The 22,229-nt window shown below is 34.6% G+C and overlaps 2 protein-coding genes across 6 annotated transcripts in view; one reads left to right on the forward strand and one right to left on the reverse strand.

Annotated features, from left to right (window-relative positions):
• The window catches only part of LOC797518 (guanine nucleotide-binding protein subunit alpha-12), a 62,313-nt gene extending 57,033 nt beyond the window's left edge, over window positions 1–5,280 (forward strand). For 2 of the 3 annotated variants that reach the window (XM_087236787.1, XM_087236785.1), the window contains one exon: window positions 860–3,384. In XM_087236787.1, coding sequence (XP_087092913.1) covers window positions 860–1,414 — 555 coding nt within the window. In that variant the 3' untranslated portion in view covers window positions 1,415–3,384. Of the gene's footprint in view, window positions 1–859 lie in introns of all 3 variants that reach the window. The other variant, XM_087236786.1, reaches the window with a different exon arrangement.
• brat1 (BRCA1 associated ATM activator 1) lies at window positions 3,511–22,207 on the reverse strand. Of its 3 annotated transcripts, none has more exons than XM_087236330.1 (14): window positions 22,113–22,207; window positions 21,841–22,001; window positions 20,352–20,506; window positions 19,860–20,007; window positions 17,996–18,502; window positions 15,829–17,649; window positions 15,623–15,699; window positions 15,438–15,544; window positions 14,588–14,768; window positions 12,839–12,912; window positions 12,641–12,725; window positions 7,946–8,044; window positions 7,675–7,844; window positions 3,511–4,308 (listed from the first exon to the last, which is right to left on the reverse strand). In XM_087236330.1, the coding sequence occupies exons 6-14, from the start codon at window positions 15,894–15,896 to the stop codon at window positions 3,574–3,576; spliced, it is 1,596 nt and encodes a 531-aa protein (XP_087092456.1). In that variant the 5' UTR covers window positions 15,897–17,649; window positions 17,996–18,502; window positions 19,860–20,007; window positions 20,352–20,506; window positions 21,841–22,001; window positions 22,113–22,207; the 3' UTR covers window positions 3,511–3,573. The 3 variants fall into 3 exon arrangements, with proteins under 3 accessions (XP_087092456.1, XP_087092455.1, NP_001035395.1); XM_087236329.1 differs by having other exon boundaries at window positions 15,829–15,948; window positions 18,109–18,502; window positions 22,113–22,184; NM_001040305.1 differs by having other exon boundaries at window positions 15,438–15,541; window positions 15,829–15,948; window positions 18,109–18,502; window positions 22,113–22,148.
• Window positions 22,208–22,229: the final 22 nt, after the last annotated feature.

The following is a 22,229-nucleotide window of genomic DNA, read 5'->3' on the forward strand; positions in this document are numbered from 1 at the left end:
GACAAATTATTAGCCCCTTTAAACTATATATTTTTCAATAGTCTACAGAACAAAACATTGTTATACAATAACTTGCCTAATTGCCCTAACCTGCCTAGTTAACCTAATTAACCTAGTTAAGCCTTTAAATGTCACTTTAAGCTGTATAGAAGTGTCTTGAAAAATATCTAGTCAAATATTATTTACTGCCATCATGACAAAGATAGAATAAATCAGTTATTAGAAATGAGTTATTAAAACTATTATGTTAATAAATGTGTTGAAAAAACTTCTCTCTGTTAAACAGAAATTGGGGGGGAAACAGGGGGGCTAATGATTCTGACTTCAACTGTAAATACTGAGCAATGGGTCTGAATACTTAAGACCATGTGATATTTCAGTTTTTCCTTTTTAATAAATCTGCAAATTCCGTGTTTTTTCCTGTAAATATGGGGAGCTGTGTGTACATTAATGAGGAAAAAGATGAACGTAAACGTATTTTACAATTGGCTACAATATAACAAATAGTGAAATATCTAAGGGGGTCTGAATACTTTCCATACCCATTGTATATAGAAGAAACAACAGCAAGATAACCTTCTATAAAGGTTAAAGTGAAATAAAGATAAGAGATACAAAACACTACTTTGTTAGCATGACATAAAATAGAAAATATATTTTGCAATTACTTTTAGTTATTTAGCAGACGCTTTTATTCAAAGTGACTTAGGAGAGGAGGCATTCAGCAATCCTGCAAGAGGCAATACACACAAAAAGTGAAAATTATTCAAAGAAATTGATTTTGATTACAAAAGTAAATTACAAACATGAGTTCATGTGTGAAATTATTTCCCCACTGAACCACTCACTGTACTTGCAGGACTATTTACCACACAATCAAGACATTCTTCATGCACGCAGTCGCTGGACAACCCTAGAAGACATGTATTATGTGCTCCGTGATACCCCTTTTGTGGTAGCACAATCATCTATCCTGCCTTTTATTGCAAGGATGAAGTTTAACTTCCGTGACACAACAATACTGTTTATAATTGGATCCAGTGATTATGACCGAATGTTATATGACAGCAACTGCCTTGCTGACTCGTTGAGTATATTCAAATCTATTATCAATCATAAATACTACAGCAGCAGCACCATCATCCTCCTCTTTAACAAAATGGACCTGCTGAGAGAAAAAGTCCAAACTGCAGATATCCGGAAGCATTTTCCTGAGTTTCAAGGTGATCCTCACAGGCTGGAGGACGTGCAGAAATTCTTGGTTCAAAGCTTTAAAATGAGGAAGCTAAAAAACAGCGGGCCAATTTACTACCACATGATCACTGCAGTGGACACAGAGAATATTCGGACTGTGTACAACACCATTAAACATGCAATATTAAGCAAGAACTTCAAAGACTTTTTACAGCTGTAGGATAGCGTGTCCACAAAAGAAGGTTTGTGAGTTACTGAAAACAAATAATTACCTTAAAGTATAGGTCTCGAACTCGATTCCTGGTGGACCGCAGCTCTGCAGTTTTGCTCCAACACTAATCAAACACAGCTGATCCAACTAATCAAGGAGTTCAAAGCTTCTAGAGACTATAATGCTGCGTTCAAACCAGACGCAGAAGAAGCATCAAGCGCGAGTGATTTACATGTTAAGTCAATGCAAAGACGCAAATAGACATCCTGCACCATATGCACGAATGAGGCGGCTCGAGTCGTAAAATCTGAACTTCAGCGGACATTCGTGCAGTGTTAACCAGTCAGTAGCTTTCCCTAGTAGGGGCGTGATTATGATGTATCGCTTGTTGTTGGTGTCCAGGAGTGAAATCTTCCTGCCGACACCAGACAACAGTTCATCAAACTGCGCTCGGCTCAGTCTAAAGCACTGCTGAAAGCTTCCATCATCCAGGTATAGTTTTTTGGAGGACTTTATGAGCTCACAGAGCATGGTGCACCTCAGAATGGATCTAGTGGACTCTAGGCATGGCTCCAAACGATTCATCGCTGTTTTTCAGCCTTCATAAAAACACATAAACACAGTTATTCTCTCAATAAAATCCATGTCCGAAGAATCCGAAGCTAAAGTCACCGGGCAGACAGAAGCCCTGCCTATCACACAAATCTGTGTCCATTGTGAAGTGAATTTGACACGTGAATGAATCGAGTAATCTCATAATGTTTATTACACGATTTATCAGCGCTTACTGCGTCTGGTGTTAACACAGCATTAAGCAGGTGTGAGTTGGTGGTGGTTGGAGGTAAACTTTGCAGAGCTGCAGCCCTCCAGGAATTGAGTTTGAGATCATTGCCTTAAAGGGTAGTTCATCCAAGAAAATGAAAATTCTGTCATCATTTAGTCACTGGTCATTTGTCCAAAATTTGAGTTTCTTTCTTCTGTTGAACTCAAAAATTCTTGAAAAAAGCTGTTTACTTGAATCCGTTGACTTCCATAGCTTTTTTTTCTTCTTTGAAAGTTGATTGGTGCCAACATCCAGCTTTCTTCAAAAACCACACAAAAGGTTCAAAACCACACAAGGGTGAGTAAATGATGATGTAATTTTCATTAGTGGGTGAAATATCCCTTTTAAATTGATGATCTGAATAGCTGCATGAATTAAAAATTTGTAGTTATTAAGTAAATAATAGTCTGTAGTTATAAAGTAAATAATATACCATTTCATGAGTGAGTGCATATTCTGTGCTTCTGGATGGCTGTATTTAAATTTCTGTCATGCTTCCTCAGGTACAAACAGCCAAATTGCAACCGGGGGTGCTGTAATGTAATTGGCTAAACTGTCATTGGGTGGGTTAAAGAGACCAAAACCAAGATAAACGTTCCAGCACAGAATGCACATTTTCAGAGCAGAATATCCGACTTCAGTATTGTCTTTCAGATGAACAGGAATGTTCACTTGGCATGTTTATTAAATATCTGCAAACATATGGTTTTTTCATGCTTTAGAAGAGTTAAAAACTTTCATACAGCACCTTTAAGTTAATATTAGTCTGAGTCAAAACACACTTGAAGGTTTGAATGTTTACAAATATAAGACAAACATTAATATTGCAATTTGAAAATAATGTAGCTATTCTATTTATCAAAAAATATGAAAATAATGTTTAGTATTTTACAGTATTTTCTAATTTCTACTAATATTTTTTTTATATATTTTTTAATTTGACTGGGTTCCTGAAACTGTTTAAATCGCACATAAATAAATATATTTAAATATTTGCGAACATTATTAAATGATTAAAGTATTTGTTTCATTTCCCAGTAATGCGTTGTGGCTAGAAGGGCATCCGCTGTGTAAAACATAACCTGGATAAGTTGGCGGTTCATTCTGCTGTGCCGACCCTTGATTAATAAAGGAACTAAGCCGAAAAGTAAATGAATGAATGAATGAAGTATTCATTTCAAAATATCAAAAGAATTTTGGAAAACCTTTTACATACAACTTCTTCATAAACACCGTCCACCTGACTTTCCAGTCTCACAAAACAAAATAATAAAACAAAACGGACCTTGATACTGTCTTTATTAAACTTCCCACACTAAAAGGTACAAGGCTAGAAGAATTTTTCTCAATAGCAATCTACAATATTTTCCTCGCTTTGCTGAGCCGCTGAAAGAATGTCCTCCATCAGCGATCGGGGGGAATTCACAACATGATCACTACTCAACTTCAGCATCCTCTGCATATCATCTAGATCCAGAATCTGCAATATCACAGACAGGGGAATCTCTTTGATGCAGTGCAGATCTTTCTCTGTTCCCTCGCCACCTCCAATCAGCACATGCTCAGATGCTTTGACCTGTTGTTTGTTGAGGAATCTACTCTGCACCTCATCCCCCCATCGGTTCCCACATGCTTTCAAAACAAGAGCGTCATGATCAAAATCAGCCTTTTCAGCATTAAGTCTTTTGAGTTTGAGCAGGAGTTGGCAGGATTTCTCACACACTGGTCTGTCGCAGTCAAACAAGCCATTGAGCAGCACATCAAACAGGCCGAGATCTTTCAGTTTGCTCAAGGATTGTGTCAAACGCGTCCTTTCCGATGAAGAAAAGCTCTGCACTGCATACGGACAGCAGGTCAGCATCTTCTCCATCAAAGCTTCTGCGAGCTCCAGCGTGTGCATTTTCACTTCCCAGTCAAAATCGTTGCCCCCGAGAGACAGGACCGAGCTCAGGGAAGAGTCCAGGGCTGTTATGGGGTTTGACCCTTTCAGCCATGATGTAAAGGTTTTGACCACGGCTCTACGAGGAAAGCCCTCTGTGTCCTGAGAGAGAATGATCATCATCTGTGCCAAAGCCTCCTCCTAAAGTCCAAAGGCATGCAAAGAGCAGAAGATTCAGTAGGCGACATTACAGTTACAGGCATTACAGTATTGTTTTTTTCATGGATTTCTGATTCAAATATGTTTGAGTTTTGTGTCCTCTAAGGCAGTGGTTCTCAACCACATTCCTAGAGGACCACCAACACTGCATGATTTGGATGTCTCCTTTGTCTGTCACAGCCATTTCAGGTCTTTCTGTCTCTGCTAATGAGCTGATGATCTGAATAAGGTGTGATAAAGCTTGATAAAGAAGACATGGAACATTTGCAGAGCTGGTGGTCCACCAGGAACGTGGCTGAGAACTACTGTTCTAAGGTGACGATACAGAGCAATGCTGCCTGGAAAAGTTGCTTGTCAGCTTTCCCATTGAGAAAGGGCAATAAAACTGGATCTGTTAGATCAGTTGTTGGCAGTCTTCTTAAATCCTCCAATCAGAATGCTAGTAGCGAATCACGTGACTGGCTTGGAGCTGTCTGACAAATTTAAACAAGAATGTGTTTGCTTAGTGCTTACATTTGCTGACAGACAGTTTGGGCTACAGAATTATAGGAATTATTGGCCCGACAAATTTTAATTGGATGAACATTTTTTAGTTTCATGCCTTACCCAGATTATAAAAATACATATAAACAGATTTAGATCATTTACTTTAATCATTACTATTGGAACATGAAGAGACTTTCAACCAGCAGGACAAAAAATGTTTCTGAAGACGATCAAATACTGCGCCTCAAAGAATTGTGTTGTTTCAACTTAGTTTAAATAAGTACTTTGAACAAGCAGCAAAAGTAATTGTTTTTTTAAATGTAAGTGATTTTGCTTTCTTTGTATACACTGTAAATAATGCTGGATTCCACACAATTTCTTCATGTTGACCCAACACAAATCAATTAAATTTAAGTGGATTGAACACAAAACAATTAAGCTGTCCCAAATAATAATAAGTCTCAAGAATTGTGCTGTATTGACTCATTTCTAATAAGCAGTTTGAACAAGCAGCAAAAAATGTCTTGCAGTGTTTTATCAAACTTTCAGTGTGTCTGTTTTGTTCCTCCTTGTTGTGCGTTCATCATATTAGCTTTATTATTATTAGTTAGGCATTATATTGATTTGCTTTCTTTTTGACTAATAGACATCTACTCTTAGATTCATCCACTCTAGTGAGGGCGGTTCAAGAATGTTAAAACTTATAATATAATTAGTGCTTGGTATCTTGGTATCTTATATGGTTGCCTGCTGACGGCAGCAATGCCAAATGTTGCCGGGCAACATTGCTCTAAAAGTTGCCCTGTGTATCATCACCTTTAGAGTTAATCTACTGTATTTCTCATATATTATTTTGCGTCACATGTTAACGTAAAGTTATGTATTTACTAACATAAACAAACAATGAACAACACATTTATTACAGTGTTTGTTCATGTTAGTCAATGTTAGTCAGTAAAAACACAGTTGTTCATTGTTAGTTCATGTTATCTCATGGTGCATCAACTAATGTTAACAAGAATTAATATGGATGCTAATAATGCCATAGTAAATGTTAAACTGCAATTAATAAATACTAGTATTGATCATAATTAGTTCATGTTCATAAATACACTAACCAATGAAACCTAATTGTAAAGTGTGACCGAACAAATTAACAGCTTATTTTAATTTTTGGATCAGCCATGACTTTAATAAATGAGCAAACTTTTGAGCAGTAAAGGTACCCATGTAATGCTCTCTTACAAATTTATAATTAGATTTTTGAGAATAAGAGAATAAATATGAATGATTTAAAATTTAAAAGCATATTATCTTTATTCTATGATATATTCCTAGATAGCGAAATATTATGTTAAACATGTATGCTCATTGCATTGAATGATTGAGCAATATTAAATAAATATGCTACAATAAATGTTTATGCTATAATAAATGCTTAAAGTTTTAGTTATTATTTAATAACTTCTAGACAGATGGTCTATAATTTCAAAGTTTTGAATAATGAATGACAATCAAGAGGTTTGGAGAGAGCATAAGCATTGCCTCAATTCACAATTTTGCCATAACTGGCAGAGCAGAAAATGTTTCTGTTGAGTCACTGCACCATCTGGTGTGTGTGTGTGTGTGTGTGTGTGTGCGTGTGTGTTTTTGTGACATATCAGGACACAAATCTGTATAATGACATATGTATGACACAGGTATTACAAAAAGGAGGTGAAATATGAGAACATTGGTGACGTCCTCATTTCTCAAAATGCTTATTAATCCTACAGGATGTGTTTAATCAGAGAGTAAAGCTGCACACAGTCTCCTGTGATGGTTGGGTTTAGGGGTGGGTGGGGTGAGGGCAATACAATATATGGTTTGGACTTTATAAAATGAATGGAAATTCTTTTGTTTTGTTGTTTACACAAAGGCAGATTTTGTTTCATACAACGCATAATAGTTAACCTAATGTAAACATTATAAGTAGTTATCCATTTCACAATTTAATTTATAAGATCTTAAACTCAAATATGTAACCTAAAATACTACATGCATCTATATTGCTACAGTTGGTCTTTTTTTATTATTCTCTTACATCCTTTATGGCATTGATTGCAATAAACTGCTTTAAAAATAAATATGAGTTTAAAGGGTCAGTGTGTACTCTACGTAGAGTGTTAACGGGTAGTGTCTTCAAATTTTTCCAGAAAGGCAGAATCCTATCGATTTTATTTTGCAATGTAAAGTGTGCTTTTTCTTCCAGTATAACTTTACAATAAGATTGTATTAGTTAATGTTAGTTATTGCATTTACTAACATGAACAAACAACAATACATTTATTACAGTTTTGTTCATGTTAGTTAATGAAAACACAATTTTACATTAGTTCATCCTAACTCACGATGCATTAACTGATGTTAGCGAGCATGAATGTAAATAATGTGTAAGTAAATGTTGTATTATGAAGAATAAATGCATAAATGCAATACATGTATTGTTCATAATTAGTTTATGTTAGTAAACACATTTGCTAACATTACCTAATGAAACCTTAAGTGTGACAGGGCTTTCGATCAATTTGTCCTTGGGGAAATTACTAGGAAATGTCTATGGTAAAACTAGGAACTATAAACATTTTTACAAACATTTATGTTTACAACAATGCATAAAAATTAAAATAGCAATACCAAAATTTGCAACAAAGCAGCAAAACGATCATTTTTTTTACACCTACAAATCAATAAAAGTTAATGAGAATGGAGGTCTCTACCAAATAAGGTTCCAAATGGCTGCACCCACTCGTAGATGAAGGAATCAGGTCAATAGATCCTATTTTAAAAACCTATTATGTGCACTGAGTAAATGTGTCTCACCAGCAAGTTGATCTTGCTGACTAGCGCCATCTGTTGGACAGAAGAGGTAACTGCTTCTCCAACAGCAGTCACGGCACTCGCTCTGACATAGCCTTCAGTGTCTGACAGTAAAGACAGGAGAATGGAGACCAGGCCACTGGTGTAGAGAACTTCAACAAAACCACTGTTATCTGTAAAAAAAACACACAAAAGTCCAATAACAGTGAAAATCATACATTTTCAGTACAGCAATAGATGAAGTGAGGAGATGGTTATGTCTGTGGTACTGTACCACTGAGGGCCACAGTCAGCTGGGTGATGAACTCCAGTGTTGAATCTCGAACTTCCCACCGCACATCACACATACGTTTCTCCAGAACAGGAAAGAGGTCTGCAGACACACATGCTCAATTTATGAGCGTATACTAGGAAAGTGTTCACAATAGCTAGACATGTTATTGCACATGAATAAATAATGACATTCAGTAATGCACTGCAATAAAATCTCTTCTTACATACAGTCTTTATCCTGTTTCTAGTCCAAATATCTAAAAACTCTTAAATCAGGAAGCATTCGTGCAGAAAGTCTTGTCATATTTTCATAAATATTAAGTTTAAATTAAGCAAGTTTTTCTTTAAAGCAAGCAAAATAATCTGCCAGTAGGGCAAGTAAGATAAACGGTAACACTTCATAATAACTACACACTATAAATCATTTATTAAGCATTTATTTTTTTGCAGTGGAAATCACTTGGCTGAACTATCCTTTTAAATTACAAATCAAGGTGTTAACACTTGTAGTTTAGGATCTGTAGGTTTGTTTATTTAAGCAACAAACATTAGAACATATATATATATATATATATATATATATATATATATATATATATATATATATATATACATATATATTGCTATATATCATGCGGTGCTTTTAAAACCAAACAATAAATTGATACATGTTTTCCTCGTTCACTTTGCATTCACGCTGACTGAAATCTCAAGACACAATACAAAAATCACATGCTGGATGTGTAATAAAAGTTTTGTTACAGAACTTACCAGGCATCCAAAACAATGCAGGGCTAAACACACTTGTTGTATGTACATACTGCTGTCCTTATAATGGTATTTTTATAAGTTAAGAATTTAAAAAGATCTGTTCAAATGTGTAAAGAAGACAAAATAGCACCCGAAATTCCCCCGTCACACAGACAAACAAAGATCTGCTACAAGGACACCTGTAATAAACCGTAATATGAAAAATAAACATGGGAATTCTGTGCTTTTATATGGTTGGGTCCTGTCCTCATCTAGTTGGGTCCTGTTTTATGAAGGTAAATCAGTTGCGAAACTCGAGAGCTTGCAAATGTAAATGTGAGCACTTGTGATAATAATATTTGTATGTGTAGGTTGAAATGTACACTTACAGCTCTGATGTGAACAGCTGAAATCCTCGATTTGCACACACACACAACAATCCACACACTTGTGTTTTAAATTGGAAGTTGCAGATTAATAGTTGTGTATTTGTAAAATGTCATTCACAAATACAAAGTGACAGACACACGTGTGCACGGCAAATTTGACTGCATCTTCGCTCTACAACCACAGGTCGGCACTCACAACCTCTCAGATTCGTCAGTACAACTACAAATCTCCCGCGCTCTGACTTTTGCTACACATCTCCCGCGATCTCTGTAGCAGAACTCATCTGTGCACTCGCAGATGCAGAGGCGTGAGCAGCGCTGGGCAGGGGAGGGGCGGGGCTGGTGTAAAGCTGTTTGATTGGCTGATGCCTGACCAATGAACAATGCCAGCAGCCAACAGGACTGAGGTGCAAAATAATCATTTCCCACGATTATTTTATTATTTAGGGTTTATTTAAACTCTTTTCTGAAGAGATTCTTGTTAAAAATAATACATTCTGTGGAAATGTACATACCAGTAAAAGAGCAGCAAAGCCAGTTTATTGGCTAGAGCCAGCCAATGAGATGGGGCGTTTCTGTTTGTCAGGACACAGGGCAGCTCACGTTGTTGGAGGCCTCGAGCAATCAGAGGGTAAGTTATGATTTTTAATAATTATCTATATGTTCAATACTGTTAGCTAAGCTAAGGACTGTGCTGGGTGCTTCTCTTGTTTGTTTCTTATATAAGAAAACAGTTATGAGTTATCTAGGAGCTGCTTTCAATCATGTTATATGGTTCTAAAGATACGATTCAACCCACATGAAATAAGAAGTTGTAATAGTATTTATAGTAAATAATAGTACGTTTTTGAACCATACTAACTATAGTAAACTGTATTATACAGTATATATTGCAGTATCTACAACTTTGTTAATGAATGCAACAGCACACTGTAGTATTAACTAGCATGAACTTTAATAAATTGAAGTATATTTACACACACACACACACACACACATTAATAGCAATTAAAAATAACACTAGGCGTTTCAGTTTCTTACAGATCATACCGGTTTTTGTTATTATAACCTGCATTATATCTATCTATCCATCTATCTATTTACATGTTTGTGTACAGTGTGTCCTTTATATCACTTTTTTAATTATGAACGTTACTAACTATAGGTTATTTCTCAGTTTCCTGTAAGGATGGAGTGACAGGAGAGATCAGCATGTTTCAAGTCGATGAGGAACTCAGAGAAGCTGCATAGCTTGAATAGGATGTTATTTATGCTAAAGATGACATGAGGATCCAGCTCATCTACAAACACTTCAAAATGATTCAGATCATTCAAGAGGAAGCCGACTTTATTTTCTCTTTTTTCTTGCCAAGATGACTACAGATTTGAACAAAACACACACTCACCCACAAACACAACTTTTATTTTGATAATTGTTTAATGTAGTATTTTTACACTTTACTGTAAGGCAGGGGTGTCAAACTCAGTTCCTGAAGGGCCGTAACCCTTCACGTTTTTAGTTGCAACCCTGCTTCAACACACTTAAGTGAAAGTTTCAAACAAACCTGAAGGACTCAATTAGTTTGATCAGGTGTGTTTAATTAGGGTTAGAACTAAACTTTGCAAAGCTGCAGCCCTCCAGGAACTGAGTTTGACACCTGTGCTGTAAGGGAATGTAATTTGTCAAATAAAATTTACAGTCCAAATAAGTGCAGTGCAAATGTCTAGTTACTTGTATTGAAATATTTCAGGGTTTTTCCTTGTTCATAATGAGATGGAGGTGGTAAATCCAACTTCATCATTACCCATCAAATGTTATCTCCTCTTTAATACTTTGCTCAAGCCTTAACTAATGGTCAGAAAGCAAGCCATTGTGTAAAGCTGGTTGATGCTCGCTGTAATAGAGAGAGATGATGACTGTTCAGCTTATGTTGCTTAACCCTGCAGATGAGATGCTCAAAGTGGACCCTCAGCCGAGCGATGGACACTGTCTCCCTCACCTAGTTGCTCTTCCTTTGAACACACATATCATGTTGAAGGATGCAAGTTGTGGACCTAAATCAGATGTAATGCATGTAGATGTAAAAATTAGAAAGAAATGAAACTGCTTTAAAATGTATTAGGTTTTACATATAAATACGTATTCTTAACAGATTTGTTTCAACTTGATATTTGCATAATAAATGGCATTAGAATGTTTAGTTTTAAACAGATAGCTATATTTCAATTTTTTCAAATTTAAGCTATATATATATATATATATATATATATATATATATATATATATATATATATATATATATACATACATACACAATATATAAAATTAAAGTTCATGCTAGTTAATACTACAGTGTGCTGTTGCATTCATTAACAAAGTTGTAGATACTGCAATATATACTGTATAATACAGTTTACTATAGTTAGTATGGTTCAAAAACGTACTATTATTTACTATAAATACTATTACAACTTCTTATTTCATGTGGGTTGAATCGTATCTTTAGAACCATATAACATGATTGAAAGCAGCTCCTAGATAACTCATAACTGTTTTCTTATATAAGAAACAAACAAGAGAAGCACCCAGCACAGTCCTTAGCTTAGCTAACAGTATTGAACATATAGATAATTATTAAAAATCATAACTTACCCTCTGATTGCTCGAGGCCTCCAACAACGTGAGCTGCCCTGTGTCCTGACAAACAGAAACGCCCCATCTCATTGGCTGGCTCTAGCCAATAAACTGGCTTTGCTGCTCTTTTACTGGTATGTACATTTCCACAGAATGTATTATTTTTAACAAGAATCTCTTCAGAAAAGAGTTTAAATAAACCCTAAATAATAAAATAATCGTGGGAAATGATTATTTTGCACCTCAGTCCTGTTGGCTGCTGGCATTGTTCATTGGTCAGGCATCAGCCAATCAAACAGCTTTACACCAGCCCCGCCCCTCCCCTGCCCAGCGCTGCTCACGCCTCTGCATCTGCGAGTGCACAGATGAGTTCTGCTACAGAGATCGCGGGAGATGTGTAGCAAAAGTCAGAGCGCGGGAGATTTGTAGTTGTACTGACGAATCTGAGAGGTTGTGAGTGCCGACCTGTGGTTGTAGAGCGAAGATGCAGTCAAATTTGCCGTGCACACGTGTGTCTGTCACTTTGTATTTGTGAATGACATTTTACAAATACACAACTATTAATCTGCAACTTCCAATTTAAAACACAAGTGTGTGGATTGTTGTGTGTGTGTGCAAATCGAGGATTTCAGCTGTTCACATCAGAGCTGTAAGTGTACATTTCAACCTACACATACAAATATTATTATCACAAGTGCTCACATTTACATTTGCAAGCTCTCGAGTTTCGCAACTGATTTACTTTCATACTGTTTTGGTTTGTTTAGATGGCTTTAATCCGTGTTTTGTTTATGCTGTATTTCAGTCAAACCAAACCAGAGTTCATATGGAAGTGGACCAAGACTCAAATGTCTCGGTCCACTTGTTAGGCATGCATGGAGGTTTGGATGAGACCAAACCAATGAGGCTGAAGTGCTCTTACCATTGCTGATAAACTGCAGGAGATCAGGGAAAGATGCACACACACCAATCCACCTCAAAACTGCCTGAAATGTTTTCTTTAAAACCTAAAAATCACAGAATTTTTTAAATACAAATGCATTTTCAACATGAGATCAGATCTAAAATCAAAAATCTAAAGCAAATGATATTTGGAACACATATGGATGTTTATACTTACTGTGGCGTGTGAATCTGGACTCTTTAGATAATCCAACAAAACACCAAATATGTCTTTTCTTAAGTCCAAATTATCTATTTGTAGAGAGATTAGTCAGTTATTGGAGCCATTCAACATCCTTCATTTCCAAGGTTAGTGATGCCAAAACTAGGGCTGTAATAAATCTATCGACTCTTTTCATAATTAACAGTCAAAGTCCAATTAAACTGATAGTTCTGCTAGCATACCAGTACCACATCCCTTATGTAACTGTAAATATATAATTTAGTCTCAGCCAGGCTGTAGATAAACTAATATATATATATATATATATATATATATATATATATATATATATATATATATATATATATATATATATATATATATATATATATATATATATATATATATATATATACATACATACAATGCTTTTTAATGTTTAAATGTACTGTTTAGTAATGTTTATCTTTAAAAAAATGTGACGATGCATTAAAGTATCACTGTAACAAAACATTATCACTATAAAATATACTGTATATATTCAATTCATCTTCATTTCAAAACGCCAAAGCAGCTTAAAATAAAGCTAGTAAATTGAAACCGTGTCAGACCAGCTTTCAGAGTTAAAGTTCAGCTTAATTCAGTTCAGTGTGGTTTAAATTGCATGACTTTTCCAGCAATTTTAAATACATTTTTTATGACCTAATGTTTCAAAATGTAATGGTTCAAATTTATTACATCATATCATAAAACATGTAACAATCTTTTTAGTTTGGATTTATTTTTATATCTATGTACACTTTATTTAGATAATGCTTACACAGCATTTATAGTGTGAGACCAAGGTCAAAAAAGAAGTACAGGCCATACCTGCCAACATTTGTCTCTGAAAATCAGTGAGACCATGGTGGGGGTGGGGGTGTCTAGGTGACTGTACTATGCACCGGGTTTCGGGCAGCAGCTGCGATCAGATATTATACCAAAGTCGACGATCCAAGGGTGTTATAGACTGTACCAAAATGCTAAGAACCTTTGGGGTGGGGAGGGTGTTGAAATTTGGAGAGTTTTCCAGGAGAAATAACAAAATGAGAGATGGGTCTAAAATACAGGGGACTCCGGGGAAAACGGGAGTGTTGGCAGGTATGGTACAGACAGCTATATTCAAGTATACAGATGTTTGTTAAACTAATTTCCATGACTTTTCCAAAATTCCGTGGGCTTTTTTTTTTTCCAAAACTTTTCCAGGCCTGAAAAATGCCATTTTTAAATTCCATGACTTTCCAGGTTTTCCATGACCGTATGAAACCATGAGTATAAACTAAAATATGTCTTATTGTTCCTCTATTATATATAAATGCTGTTATTTTGAACTTACTATTAATTAAAGAATCCTGAAAAATGTATCATGGTTTTCCCAAGAATTTTGAGCAGCATAACAAATAATAATCACAAATAATAATATTTAATGTTGCTGGAGAACAAAACATCAATTTAAATAATTTAAAAATAAAAAACAGATGTATTAAATTGCAATAATTCTTAATTATTATAGTTCCAGTTTTTATATATATTTTTTTATTTAAAAACTATTTAAAACATTTTTAATTATACCTTTTGACCCTGAAATCTTTAACAATAGTGTATTGAAGCATAAACATTGCATGATTTGTACATTGAGAATACGTCTTTTGAGCTTTTAGAATAATCATAATGCTTTATTCATTAAGGGAAAACTTAAATTCTGTCTATCTAAGGAGTCTTTACCTTCATACACGCTGAGAGCACCTAATGTATCCAGACCACACCTCTGTATCTTGCAGGAGCCAATCAGGTGAGTGCAGGCACTCACATGAAGCAGAGAGGAGGTGCAATGGCCAGAGCAAACCCTCAAAAGCTGCACCACACGGCTGGTGACAGAGGGAATGCAAACGCCTTCAAAGTATTCCTAACAAAAAAGGACACAAATTCATTATGCTATACACATTTCACTGTACTTAACACATTTTACATAGAGTTAAAGAGTTATTAGCTAATAAACATGGTCAGAAGTAGGCTTACTGTAATTTTGAATTTGGCTTTTATTGCAAAGAGTATTTTTATATTTGCTATATATTTCAGTAATTTCCTGTGCAAACCTCTAAAGTACAATTATTTTTATTTATTGTATATTTACATTCCTCTTGTAGTGTTTTAGTTATTTTTATGCATCCAGGATCTTAATGTAATTTCAGTTCAATGTATATCAGTACATGTTGCAAGATTGACAATGAAACGTGACTTTGATTTAATAAAACCTAAAACTGAACAATGCAAATGATACTTAAAAGGTTTCAATAAAAAAAATTAAACTTCAGACAAACGAACCAATCCAATTAAAGTTAATTTATTATTAAACATGTCTAGTTCACATATTTGGAAGATGCAAGCTAGACTTTGTTTCTTTCTTTATATTTATATATATTTATATATATATATATATATATATATATATATATATATATATATATATATATATATTTTTTTTTTTTTTTTTTTTTTTTTTTTTTTTTAGTTTTTTCAGTTATAATAATAACATTTCAAAAATAATCTTGGTCTGAAGCAGAAGTCTACTTACTTTGTGTGCCAGCTCAGCTAGACTTGATAAACTCTGCACGAGGAGAGAAATACACAAGGCTTTCTGGGATAGCGGTTCCTTCAGGACTAAATCCACCTCCTTTTCTGCTGGAGACATTAAAACTGTATTATACAACTGCATGGTTTTAATGATATAAAACATACAGTTCTATGAATGCATGATACCATCTTGAGACTGTGTTGACACACACTGCAAGGGAAGTAAGATAATATCCATGGCCTTCCTCTTTAAAACTTTAGGACTAAAAGGTTAAAAGAAAGGGAAATCAAAACAGATTTAAGTTTATAACATAATATATAACAGACTGCTTGTACTAATGCATGTATGTTGCTGCATTATGTACTGTATTGTGTAAGTCTACTATAGTTACCATTTCTCCAGCTTTACGATTAGTGTTGCGCAAAGAATGCCCTCCTTTCTGTTTCCAGTACCCAGCATGACTTCCAAAAATTCTTCCACTTTATACTCTGATTGGCCAAGCAGAGGAGTCCTGTAACAGATTAAAAACAATTCGCAGAACTACCACAACAAGGGAATATATAAGCACAAAAATAATGTTATGTAACAATAAAAGATAATATACAAATGTAATAATGGTCAAATAATGCAAAAAAATTGAAAACTGAAATTGACATTCAGAACTTATAATCAATCTAATTTTTCGAGGTCAATTTTTTCAGTTACTTCTTCAACAGCATGTGGAGTCACAAGACCCTGCTCTGTTAGCCACGTTTTGCAGCCACATCTCATCTTTGGTCAAGTAGGATGATGGACACCATTTTTGAGCCTTACTTTGCACTACACTGACGATGATTGGAAGCTGCGGTGAGATGGCATATTTTCCATTACATTAAAAATATTATTTACATTAAAATATTTGTTTACAGAAAATGCAAGAAATGCACTATTTAAAATATTATTTACAGAATACACAAGAGTTATTTTATTTAGAAGAGATGCAGCTTATTTTCTGCTTTTAATATGAAAAAACATTGAAAGTAATTTATTTTGTTTCCAAAAGTGCAAGCTTTTTATTTTCATTTTTTTTAAATAAAAACGTGACTTTATTTTAGACAATGTGTGTTTTAATTGATCAACGTTGATGTTCAATAAATAATTATAGATAGAAGATAGTGTGTGTTTCATTCAATTATTAAAAAAATCAAGCAATGCATCCTTCATTCAAAAATATCTCACTTGTAATATGCGAGTATATTTACTGTACAAAACCTGTTAGTGAACTATAAGGGCAAAAAAATAAATAAATAAATAAAATAATGGTTTAATTAATTTTAAATTAGATGAGCTTTTGATTTTAGGCCAAATCACCCAGGCCTACAATAAATACACTCTTACAAAAATTCTAATTGTATGTATATTGATCGAAGTTTACGATATTTTCACAATCAAAATAAATACAGAGTATGAAATATTATAAAATTAATATTTGTAAGAAATATTTTTTTTGCCTACCAAGGCTGAAGAAAATCAAAAATTTCATGGAAAATCAGTCATTATTCAAGTTTAAATAAATGTCTATTTTTTTATATTGTTTTTTATAAAAGAGGACAAAACTTTATTACCATTTATTTACAGCATCATTACTCCACTTATTAGTGTCACATGATCTTTAGTGGCTAATCTAATATACTGAATTGGAGCTTGTTTATTTTAATTTTTTATCAATGTTCAATAATGGTTCTTATTGTATTCAGCAATGTGATGTGTTTCTTTTATTAATTCATTTATTAATTGAAAATAAGTGTCGGTTTCCACAAAATCCTAACTAGCACAACTGGAAATTCATCTTTGCCATCATCAGAATCATTTAAATATTATATACATAATAAATAATAAAGAAAAGTTCTTTTAAACTGCAGGAAATTAAAGCAATTTACACTGTTCTTTTAGATATCGTTCAAATAAACACAGTCTCTGTGAGCATCCAAAACATTTTTAGAAACATTAAGAATATAATTTTTAATTTTTCCAAATTTGGACTGGCATATTAATACAATGCATCAATAAATATTAGATACTTCACCTCAGTTGAACAGATATACAAGTCTTCCTCGAGGCACACCAACAGTACATATTTGGATGTCTATTTGTCTGATCCATTCATTACAGGTTTTGGAGTCTCTTCTAATGATCTGATTAGTTAATTTGGTCCCATTTTATATTAAGTGGCCTTTACTAATATGTACTTACATAGGAATTAATAGTTTGTTACAATGTACTTATTGTGTAAATACATGTATTTACTGTGTACTTATGCTTGATTAAACACAGGTATGTAAATACATCTGTAATTAACTTTTGTAATTACATTTTTAAATACACTGTTGACCATCCCTTACACCTTAACCCACCCTTAAACCTACCCACACTACCAAACCTGTCCATAACTCAACCTCTATCCCAACTCAAAAGCACCACAAGTGTTTTCAAATACATTATGAACACAGTAAGTACATTGTATTTATTTTTTTCATGTAAGTGCAGAGTAGTTAAGGACACTTAATATAAAGTGGGACCGTTAATTCAGGTAGTTTGATTAGTAAGAGGTTGAAATTATGTACTGCTGGTTTGCCTTCAGAAACAGGGTTGGGTTCTACAAGGCACATAAGACGTATTCTAATGGACTCACATCACGGCAGCACGTAAAACAGTCATGAGGGGCTGAGTCAGTGGTTCAGAGCCCCTGTTGATTAGGACTTCCAGAGGTGGGAGCACATCTTTCCACAGAGAGCTTCTGATAGGCTCTTCACACTGAGAGAGAACCAGTGACAGCAGCTGCACGCCCTGGAGGACCTGCGGATGATTCTCTGAGCTCAACGCCTCAACCACAGCATTCGTAATCTCAGAGGAGACTGAAACCCAATCAAGACTCGAAGAGGATTTACTGGATACCACAGCATCACTGCCGCTGGTCACGTCTGATGGGGTGAGGAGCTTTAGGATCTGCACTAATAGCTGATTAGCTAAACAGGCAACAAACAGACTCCTGTCGTTCTGCAGCTGAAGGATCACTTTGATGAGTCCTGTAGGTAAAATAGAATACAGTAAGTCTTAAATGGATAGTATTTTTTTTCCAAGAATGTTGGTAACTTACAGCTAGGCCCAAATAAAATTTGCATGCGCAGAAATCCACAGACTTTTAGCCTTTTGAGTCTATTTATTGACTTATTTGTAGATGTGTGTTAATCTATTTATTTAGTTTTTTTATTATTAATTTCAGTAATATTATTGACAAATATGAAAATGTTCATGATTTATTTACCGTACAATACAGTTTGTAAATTAATATTTCTGTCTTTTAGTAGATATATAATATAATAGACTTGCTTTGTCTACCAATTAAGTGGATGGAGTTGGATTTGCATCGTAAACATTAAATAAAAAGAAAAAGGTATTATTTTTTATTTTATTTTTATATATTATGTTTTTAGTTATGATACTCCAAAAATCATTCCACGTAAATCTGCAGATATCTTTTTACAAATATATAGAAGTAGCTAAATGTACACAGATTCTGTCTGGCCCTATCTATAGCAAATGATGTAAATCCTACTTGTTGAAAATACTCTTGCTTTAAATAATATAGATTATTTTTCAAGAAAGAGATTCTTTTATGCTCACTGACACTACATGTATTGGTGGACACTCAAACGGTAATATTAAATGTATTTACTCACATGAACCAATAATGAACAATACTTTACAGCATTTAATCATAGTTCAACATTTACTAATGCATTATTAAAATCCATATTCATACTTGTTAGCATTAGTTAATGCACTGCAGGTTAACCTTCGTGTTTTTCCATTAACTAAAAATAGCAATGATGAATAAATACTATAAATGTATTGTTTATTGTTCTTTCCTGTTAATGAATACATTACCTCAAATTAATGAATCCAACCTTATTGTAAAGTGCTACTCATTTATTTGATCAGAAACACATTATAAAGTGTCATACTTAGATATTGTATAACCAATATATTTTCCCATTATTTGCATTTATCAATGGCATTTATTCCAGAGATAGTAAAGCTGGATATTCAGCATCGTTGAAAATCTTTTTAAATCTTTACTATGTTAATTTGCTGTTCTAAAAACATTACCTACTATTATCAATGCTTAAAAGAGTTCTGGGTGTTAATATTTTTGTAATTTTTTTTCAGGATTATCTGATGAATAGATACCTCAAAACAGCAGCATTTATTACAATTAAACATACTTACTGATACTTTTGATTAATGTAATGCATTCTAGCTGATTATTCATTTATAAAACAAACTGATAGGTCCAAGTTTAATAAATAAAAAAAATCAAAATCAAGATCTAATTTACTTGTCAATATTTCCCCCACATTTTATAGTGATGACAGTATTCACCTTGTCTACAGATAAAGTCTAGGGCTTGCTGGTGTTTCAGCATATTCAGCAGTCCCTGTATCCAGCCACTGCGAACGGAGGCATCCTCCCAGAGATCACACACACTCCAGGCTTCCCGCTCAAACACACACACCAAATGACCTCCCTCCTTATTTCCATAAAGAAGACAAAAAACATCTGAATGTAAAACATCTGCAGACAACAGCACAGCACTGTTTGATGTTGTTTTGATGTTAGTGCCATAACAGTGATTCCTAATAAAGTGTCCTAAGCAAGACTTGTAAGCACTGGATTGTATTATTTATAATAATATAAAATCAATTTCAAAAACATTTTATTCTACTGCTGGTTTCTGTGAATATATTTCAATTAGCATTAAAACTCCCATTACAGTACAAGTTCAAGAAAAACCTTGAGGGACTTCTGTATGGGTGTAATACAATCTGCCACTTATATTGTGACAAATGGCACAATCTTGGCTAACTGCCTCACCTCAAGCAAGTGAAAATCCTGTTTGCTGGCAGCCAGAAGTCCAGTAAGTTTGAGGGTGAAAGACAGGATGGCAGGATCTGTGGCTTTAGATGCACAAACACTGGAAATAAACTCCAAGAGACACGGCTGATGCTCTAAAAGTACCTGCCCGTTACCTGAGAACAACAACACAAAAATACAATAAAGAGTTACTAGCAGACATGAGTATCTTCAAAAACAGAGTTTTGAAGAACAGAAAACTAAGCAAATATGTAATTATTGTGTGTGTGTGGGTGTGTGTGTGTGTGTGTGTGTGTGTGTGTGTAAAAAACACACATACTGTAAAACATAAGGGCTGCACGATATTGGAAAAAAACTGAGATTGCGATATTCAGTTTGTCTGCGATATATTTTGCAATATGATTATAATGTCATAAGATGACTTATAGCTCAATTTGGAATTAATTCATGATTTTGTATTGATTGGGCTATTACTTTTATGTTTTTTTATAGAATCCAACAGTATTGAGGTACAGAAATCTGATGATCGTCATAATAATAATAATAATATACAAAATAACATGTATTAGTGTATAGTCTTCCTTGTATAAATCATTTTTAAAAATGTAGGTTTATATACCTTTATAACAGCTTGGTTTAGGTTTACTTAAATCAAGTGAAAATCTTTTAATCTATTTTAGGGTTAAAATTTGTGATGTCCCCACAAATCATATATTTTGAACTGTACTCCCAACTCAACATTGCACATCCTGCCATGTGACTATTGCAGACTCACACTTTGTGATATCAACACTGAAACGATATATATATAACTGGGCAACGTGGTGGTGCAGTGGGTAGTGCTGTCACCCCACAGCAAGAAGGTCACTGGTTTAAGCCTCGTCCAGGTCAGATGGCATTTCTGTGTGGAGTTTGCATGTTCTCCCCATGATCGCGTGGGTTTCCTCCGGGTGCTCCGGTTTCCCCCACAAGTCTAAGAAATGCGGTATAGGTGAATTGGGTAAGCTAAATTGTCCATAGTGTATGTGCGAACGAGTGTGTAGGGATTTCCAATTGATGTTTTGCAGCTGGAAGGGCATCCGCTGTGTAATGCTGGATAAGTTGGTGGTTCATTCCGCGGTGGCGATGCCAGATTATTAAAGGGACTAAGCCGAAAAGAAAATGAATGAATGAATAAATATATATCAACTGTCAGGAATGGAAGGCACAGGATTGAGGGGTGTTGAATGCTACATCTATACTGCCTATATCTGACTGATGAAGGCATTTCAAGAGACAGGAAGTGTCTTGATGCCTTCATAACAATATCTATTTCCAGCACTTTGTTGAAAACCACAACGAATTAGGCTGCTAGGAAGAAAAAACGCTTTTGCAAATACAACATATGAGAATAGTTGTATTTCCCTCAAACACAGACACTGTCATCTCAGCACTCAACCAAAACTTCTCAACTAACGTTAGCCGTATCAGTTTGTTTCAGGTTACTGACTTTGGCTGTGCAGATCTTTGAACCAGTCCAACAGTTTCTCAAGAGAGGTGTCATCCGGTGGAGTCTGCTTCGGGTCGGCCAGAACGAGGCAGACCGCTGGCAGCAACGACGAGCAGTCACCGTCCATCAAATACAAGTCCCTGAATCACCTGCACATTGAACTGAAAGTGACAACAACAAAACATGGCGTAACCAAATATGGAGAAATTATTCAAACGTTTGTCAACACACTCAAACGCGACTAGAACAACACAGTGAGTATAATAAAATACCTTTTCTCTCGTCACATTTACAACAGTCTGTTATCAATGTTGCCTCCTCGTACTGTATTATTTTCGCTCCGTACGGCGAGCTGGAAAGGACAAACGAAACGACAAGCTGAGCGTTGA

Source organism: Danio rerio, chromosome 1 (assembly GCF_052040795.2).
Source record: "Danio rerio strain M-AB ecotype USA chromosome 1, GRCz13ab, whole genome shotgun sequence".
NCBI classification, from domain to species: domain Eukaryota; kingdom Metazoa; phylum Chordata; class Actinopteri; order Cypriniformes; family Danionidae; genus Danio; species Danio rerio.